Source organism: Triticum aestivum, chromosome 3B, assembly GCF_018294505.1.
Source record: "Triticum aestivum cultivar Chinese Spring chromosome 3B, IWGSC CS RefSeq v2.1, whole genome shotgun sequence".
Taxonomy (NCBI): domain Eukaryota; kingdom Viridiplantae; phylum Streptophyta; class Magnoliopsida; order Poales; family Poaceae; genus Triticum; species Triticum aestivum.
In genome coordinates, this window is record NC_057801.1 from 1,599,422 (window position 1) to 1,607,197 (window position 7,776).

At 44.2% G+C, this 7,776-nt stretch overlaps 1 protein-coding gene across 1 annotated transcript; it reads left to right on the forward strand.

The window, feature by feature from the left end:
- Positions 1 to 3,254: 3,254 nt before the first annotated feature.
- On the forward strand, positions 3,255 to 7,518 carry LOC123064201 (cellulose synthase-like protein H1). Its single transcript, XM_044487730.1, has 9 exons — positions 3,255 to 3,502; positions 3,589 to 3,901; positions 3,987 to 4,115; positions 4,201 to 4,329; positions 4,464 to 4,676; positions 5,069 to 5,195; positions 5,460 to 5,644; positions 5,748 to 6,098; positions 6,958 to 7,518. Exons 1-9 carry the CDS (start codon positions 3,255 to 3,257, stop codon positions 7,516 to 7,518), a joined length of 2,256 nt encoding a protein of 751 aa, XP_044343665.1.
- Positions 7,519 to 7,776: the final 258 nt, after the last annotated feature.

Below are 7,776 nucleotides of genomic sequence, written 5' to 3' on the forward strand. Positions count from 1 at the left end.
GGGTCAATCATCAACACTCACTGTTTTGGCCGATTCTGGCCCGTTTCATACTGTGTTGGGGTCCTGGAGTGATTTCCACGATTAACGATCCCCGGGTTGTGTTTACATGTCGATCATCAACACTCGTGGTTTTTGATGTTTCGGACCCGGTTCGTGGACTATTACTTGCCGTTTTGTGGTACCAAAGCGATTTCCATGGTTGTCAAACCCCAAGGTGCGTTGAGGTGTCGGTCATCAACACTCACAGTTTTGGTCGATTCTGGCCTGTTTCGTGGACTATTACTCACTGTTTTGGGCTCCCGGGGTGATTTCCATGATTAACGAACACCGGGGTGCGTTTACATGTCGGTCATCAACACTCACATGTTTGGCCGATTCTGGCCCGTTTCGTGGACTATTACTCACTGTTTTGTGGTCCCGGAGTATCATTTCATGATTAACGAACCCCGGGTGCCTTTACGTGTCGGTCGTCAACACTCATTGTTTTTGCCAACTCTGACACGTTTCGTGCACTATTACTCACCGTTTTGGGGTCCCGAAGCGATTTCCATAGTTGTTGATCCCCAAGGTGCGCTTACGTGTCGGTCATCAACACTCGTGGTTTAAGACGATTCTGGCCTGTTTCTTGAACTGTACCTCACTTTTTGGGGTCCCGGAGTGATTTTCACGATTAACGAACCATGGGGTGCGTTTACGTGTCGGTCATCAACACTCACTGTTTTGACCGATTCTGTCCTGTTTCATGGACTATTACTCGCCGTTTTGGGGTCCCAAAGCGATTTCCATGGTTGTGGAACCCCAAGGTGCACTTACGTGTCGGTCATCAACACTCACAGTTTTGGCCGATTCTGGCTCGTTTCGTGGATTACTACTCACAGTTTTGGGCTCACAGAGTGATTTTCACGATTAACGAACCCCGGATGCGTTTACGGGTATGTCATCAACACTCACTGTTTTGGCCGATTCTGGCCCGTTTCGTACTGTGTTGGGGTCCCGGAGTGATTTCCACGATTAATGAACCCCAAGGTGTGTTTACGTGTCGATCATCAACACTCACACTTTTGACCCATTTTTGGCCTGTTTCATGGACTATTACTAAACATTTTTGGGTCCCGAAGCGATTTCCATGGCTGTCGAACCCCAAGGTTTGCTTATGTGTCGGTCATCGACACTCACAGTTTCGGCCGATTCTAGCCCGTTTCGTGGACTATTACTCACTGTTTTGTTGTCCCGGATTGATTTTCACGATTAATGAACCCCGGGGTGCGTTTACGTGTCTGTCATCAACACTCACAGTTTTGACCGATTCTGGCCTGTTTCATGAACTATTACTCACCGTTTTGGGGTCCCAAAGCGATTTCCATGGTTGTTGAATCCCAAGGTGCACTTACGTGTCGGTCATCAACACTCATAGTTTTCGCCGATTCTGGCCCGTTTCATGGACTATTACTCACAGTTTTGGGCTCCCGGAGTGATTTCCATGATTACCGAACCCCAGGGTGTGTTTACGGGTCGGTCATCAACACTCACTGTTTTGGCCGATTCTAGCCCGTTTCCTGGACTATTACTCAGCTTTGGGGTCCCGAAGTGATTTCCACGATTGACAAACCTCGGGGTGTGTTTACTTGTCGGTCATCAACACTCACAGTTTTGACCGATTCTGGCCTATTTCATGGACAATTACAAGACAAAACAACACGATAACATCAAATTTATCAATCCAAAACATCAAATTATTACATAGTTCGTCACACAAATTGTTAATTATACAAATTATTTATCACACGATACAAAGAACATAAAGATGAAACTAGGGATGTTGTTCCCCACTCTTCTCTTTCCACCGTTATTACCACGCTTACCACTTGCGTGGTAGCGGATATGTATGGTAATATCGTCTCAGATTATGCGGGTGAGGTGAGCAATGGGTTGGATTGTAGGAGGCGCTTGAGGTCTTCGAATGTGGCCTTTGCATTTTCGCTCCAGTTGAACTCGTTGTTCTTGCGCAGGAATGGATAAAGCAGCAGGGCCTTTTTCCTGAGCCTGGATATGCACCACCTAAGGGTTGCCACACAACCCGCGAGCTTCTGCACCTCCAAATTGTTTCTGGAGGTTTGAGGTTAATGATTGCTTGTATCTCTCTGGGTTTGTTCGCATTTTACTCTTTTATCTATGTCAGGGACTGTCTCTTTTCAATTTGCTCCCAAGATCTCAAATATCCAACAAGTTGGCGCTTAATATGCTATTATGCCCTTCTCCCTTGAATTTTACAGTATGAAAGCCAGTTCATGTCACATGAATTTTGCCTTCTATCTATACAACATTGTGTATTCTTGATGCAGCACAGTAGAAAGTCCATGCCCTGGAGTTTTAGATCTAGTGCGTAAATCATTCGTCAATTCAGTGCGATAAAATGGCAATCCCTCTGGAGAAGCTCTACACCGTGGACGAGAGTACGTTTTTATCTTTCTAGCTTTTCAGCCTCAAAATGCAAGGCTCAGTTAATGGTAACTCTGGCTGAAACAAATAAGAGAGTAGGAACATGATTCATGAAGAGCTCAGTTATAATTACAATTACAAAAGCTAGCTAGTTCATGGTTCCATCACTCGGTCACAAGAAAATATATGTGACTTGATTGATAAGAAAAAGATATTTTATTTTTGTGTTATGACAACAGTTATGATTGTTGTTTAATTGTAGAGATAATGAAATAATAAATGGCAAGACACTGAGGAATATTTGATTTTGTTTGGAAGGTTATTGAGAAAAATCCTATGTCTATATGTTAGAATGTGATTTTACATATATTGTGTGATTTCTAAAAGAATTATTACGTATTATCTATGTGATTGAATTGAATCAATACGTGCCAAAGCAAGCACCAAAAGATCTCCTCCTTCAATGGGATTTGGTTTTTTAATGTAAGAAAATATTTTAGTGGGAGTGGGTGGTGGGAGGTGAGGCGAAAATAAACCAGTGGGAGACAGTGATGGAGGTGAGCTGAAAATCCAGCAGATCAGATCGGATCTGGATTCTGGAGTAGCTAGGACAGTAACTCGACCGGATCCTTACTGATTGATTGTAACTGGATTAAATCCTTTTAATGTAGTATAATAATAAAAATGATATGACGGTTAATGTAGTATAATGAGTCTTGTCGTTAAAAAGGAAGGGAAATGCACTCGACTCCAGCCTCACCACTTCCGTCCGTCTGATCCTAGAGCACACATAGCCGGTCTGCCTCCGGACGGCCATGAGCAGCGCCATGAAGCTGCAGGAGAGGGTCAGCGTGCCGAGGACGGCATGGAAGCTAGCCGACATCTTCATCCTCTGCCTCCTCTTCGCCCTCCTGTCCTGCCGTGTGGCGTCGCTGCGAGAGGGCGGCGCCTCGGTAGCCGCGCTTGTCTGCGAGGCGTGGTTCACCTTTGTGTGGATCATCAACATGAACATCAAGTGGAACCCCGTTCGGTTTAACACGTACCCTGAAAACCTCTCACAAAGGTGACTAGTTGCCTTAATTTTATCTTATGCCTTAAGTTGCTACAAATTCCTAGTACTTTGTAACTGGTTCAGCTGAGGATTGCTAGGACGGACGAGCTCCCGGCGGTCGACATGCTAGTGACCACCGCGGACCCGGAGCTGGAGCCGCCGCTGATGACCGTGAACACCGTTCTCTCCTTGCTCGCCGTGGACTACCCGGACGTCGACAAGCTCGCGTGCTACGTCTCCGACGACGGCTGCTCGCCGGTAACGTGCTACGCGCTGCGCGAGGCCGCCGGGTTCGCCAGGCTGTGGGTGCCCTTCTGCAAGAGGCACGGCGTGGGAGTGAGGGCCCCTTTCATGTACTTCGCTTCCAGCAGACCAGAACCTGAGCTCGCCGGCGACTGGACCTTCATCAAGGTTAGCCTTCCATCTTTGTTCTATTGCACCCTGGCAGTTTCTTCCATTCAGTTCATTTATCCTCTCCGGCCGTTTGTGGTTGCAGAGTGAGTATGACAAGTTAGTCAGCCGGATCGAGAGCGCGGACGAGGGGTCTCTTCTCCGGCACGACGATGCCGCTGACTTCACCGAGTTCAAGGAGGCCAAGCGCGGGGACCATCCTGCCATCGTTAAGGTCATCACATACACCACGCCACAGCCACATGCCACATGGATTGGCACGTAACAAAATTAAATTTCTCTGCTAATGTGTTCTTCAGGTGCTTTGGGACAACAGCAAAAGCAGCAGGACAGGGTCAGGGGATGGTTTCCCAAATCTTGTGTACGTTTCAAGAGAGAAGACCCGCAAACATGACCACCACTATAAGGCCGGCGCCATGAATGTTCTGGTCAGTGGCCTTGTACTATTTGTACTAAATTTCTTTCCAAAATATAAGATGTTTCGACGAAAACGTCATATATTTTAGAACGGAGGTAGTACTTGATAAGTTGTCGATAAACCGACACCGTGCGATTCTTGCAGGCAAGGGTGTCTGCTGTGATGACAAACGCGCCCATCATACTGAACATGGACTGCGACATGTTCGTCAACAACCCACAGGTGGTCCTGCACGCCATGTGCCTCCTGCTGGGGTTCAACGACGAGACCTGCAGCGGCTTCGTCCAGGTGCCGCAGAGATTCTACGCCAAACTCAAGGACGATCCTTTCGGTAATCAGATCGAGGTTTTACGTGAGGTGCACACCATCAACTCGATCAACTAGAACATACATACCGTCTCCTCTAGTCTCTGTATAAATCTTTTAAAAATCAACCAGTGGGAATTTTGACCAAATTTATAGAAAAGCATGTCCAGATCTGAAATGCCAAATGCATATTATTAGATACATCTGGACACATATTTTCCTGCTGCAATAATAACCTCATAAATATAGATATTTTTCTTCACAAAGTTGATCCAAGTTTAGGAAGTTTTTCCCACAGAAAAAGATAAGCAAGCATACTTGACTTTACGGAAAAATGTATACACACTACATTATGAAACAGGAGGAGTGGTATATTCTTCAATATGGTGAACCTTCTGTGTGGTTTACAAATGGAGTACTAACTATGGCTTTGGTGTGTTTAGAAACTTCTTGGTGGACTCTCTGGACTCCAGGGCATCTATTACCTTGGGACGGGCTGCTTTCACCGTAGGAAAATCATTTACGGTGTGGCACCACCTTCATTTGCGGCTGTCAAGCATGAAAGACAAGGTAAATTTACGCCATGCCCATGAGTGAAACGGTGTCAAATTGGATTGCCCATTGTGACTTGAACAATGCTCAACTTGGCCTCTCACATTAATCGTCAATCCTTTCTATTTTTGAAAAGAGGCTTGCTTGCACTCCGCCTCTCGCATAAAAAGTGATGCACACAACCACAATATATTACCAATTTTTGAGTTGCGAAATAGGAATAATATGGCCCACTGGCGAAAAACATCACATTCATCAAATGTTTGTAACCTACATTGCCAGGTTCACTGACTTACGAGGACCTGCGGACCAAGTTTGGGGCTTCAGTGGAACTGGCCGAGTCAGCCAGGAACATATATTCCCGAGAAATACCGCTAAAGCCAATGATCGACATATCGAGTCGCATCCAAGTGGCAAAACAAGTGTCTAGCTGCAACTATGAGACAGGCACACATTGGGGTCAGGAGGTATACACATGTACCAATTTCCGTTGCGACCTTTTTGCTACATACTATATTTTTCCTAGTTCTTTGTCAACCATTAATATTCATCCATTCCATGTATCTGCAGATTGGTTGGTCCTATGGGTCAATGGCAGAAGACATTTTAACCGGGCAGCGTATCCATTCAGCAGGCTGGAAATCCACGTCGCCGGACACTAACCCACCGGCATTCTTGGGATGCGCTCCTACAGGAGGACCAGCCAGCCTTACCCAGTATAAGAGATGGGCAACAGGACTTCTCGAGATACTCCTCGGGCCGAATACCCCAATCATCGCCACCATCTTCAAGCGCCTCCAGTTCCGGCAGTACCTTGGATACCTAGTCTTCTACGTCTGGTCTATGAGGGCACCTTTCGAGCTATGCTATGCACTATTAGGACCTTTCTGTCTCTTCAGAAACCACTCCTTCCTTCTGAAGGTGAACTTTTGTCTCACAGTCCATTCAACTTAGCTGAGAGCTATTTTCTATCTTATAATTTTGCTCACTTAGTTCCTACAGATCCACCATCTAATCAACAATATTATTTAATTACCTACAATAACTATCTTGGTGCCCCAAACATTTGTGCGGCTAGATTTATTACATATTGATTTCTTCCCCATGAATTTTATAGTTCCTGTTTTTTCAATGACGCCAATTCTATATATTAATTTAATGAAGTAGATTCCAAATTGTTTCCCATGCATATTATACATTATAAATTATAGGAAATCTTGTTATAAACTTATACCATGATTTTGTTTATTTATGGTAGTAATCCTGGTATATAATTGATGCACAATTTACCTAAATGTACATGTTGGATTCGAAGCTCATATACATATGGTTTATCTTATACTGTGATGGCCTTCTAATTATATCCTCATGTTATTTGAGGGACTCCTAAAACAAATCCTCATGTGGTTGTTCCTATTGTTTGCTATATTAACTCTTACACGTTTCTCTTTTCTTTATTTCAATATAATAATAAATCAACCAATATAAAGTTGTATTTATATATTCACAAACTCGATTAGAGTTTTATCCACTTATTCAGTCTTTAGAGTTATACTTTCTTCAGAAACTTTATCTTCGTTTCCTCACTGTCCACTGTCCTTCAAGATTGATGTATCTCCATCCTACTTTTTATTTTATTTCAGTAGTATAATAGAGACAGAGAGAGAGAGAGAGAGAGAGAGAGAGAGAGAGATAGGGTATTCCCATCTTGGGGAAGATACCATTTTTCCGTCATCCAGTTTGATGATTGTCACCTCTGAAATTCCTAATATTTTCGCAGGCATCAAACCATGGTTTCAGCATCCAACTAGCCCTATTCTTGTCCTACAACATATACAACTTTGTGGAGTACATGGAATGCGGGCTCTCAGCCCGTACTTGGTGGAACAACATGAGGATGCAACGCATCGTATCACTCTCCTCCTGGCTCCTTGCTTTCCTTAGTGTGGTCCTCAAAACAATCGGCCTCTCCAAAACTGTGTTTGAGGTCACCCGTAAGGACAAGAGTACATCAGATGGTGATCCCAGCACCCATGAGACTGATCTAGGGTGGTTCACCTTTGACTCTTCACCAGTGTTCATCCCAATGACGGCAGTTGCAATCTTGAACATTGTCACAATTGCTATCGGGGTATGGCGTCATGCCATTTTTTGGATGACAACAGGAAATCATGATTGCCAAAATATTGGAGAATTTTTGTGTTGTGGATTGATGATATTATACTTTTGGCCATTTATCAAAGGCCTTGTTGGTAGGGGAAGATATGGAATCCCATGGAATGTCAAACTCAAGGCTTGGGTGATTGTGGTTGCCTTCTTGTACTTCTGTAGAGGAGATTAAGTTGGTGCGGCACCACCACATTGAAATCTCATATTTGTCTTTCTGTCAAACTAAACCATAGTATTTGCCCTAGAACTACCAGGTTCAACATCTTATAACATAAACCCATACAACCATACGCCAAGGAGGTACATAGTACTATGAATTCCATTTTCGCTCCATACAAATCGTTCCAAAAACTACTTACTACTTATAACGTGCCATTGAAAATCGGAACTCTTAACCCCGCTAAAAAACGATATTTTATACGTGGCTACT

Excerpts from the sequence above, each read along its gene's own strand:
- LOC123064201 (XM_044487730.1), top strand. The coding sequence starts at position 3,255 with ATGAGCAGCGCCATGAAGCTGCAGGAGAGGGTCAGCGTGCCGAGGACG. Across the intron at positions 3,503-3,588 it reads CCTGAAAACCTCTCACAAAG|GACGGACGAGCTCCCGGCGG; the intron begins GTGACTAGTTGC and ends GAGGATTGCTAG. Across the intron at positions 4,116-4,200 it reads ACCATCCTGCCATCGTTAAG|GTGCTTTGGGACAACAGCAA; the intron begins GTCATCACATAC and ends TGTGTTCTTCAG.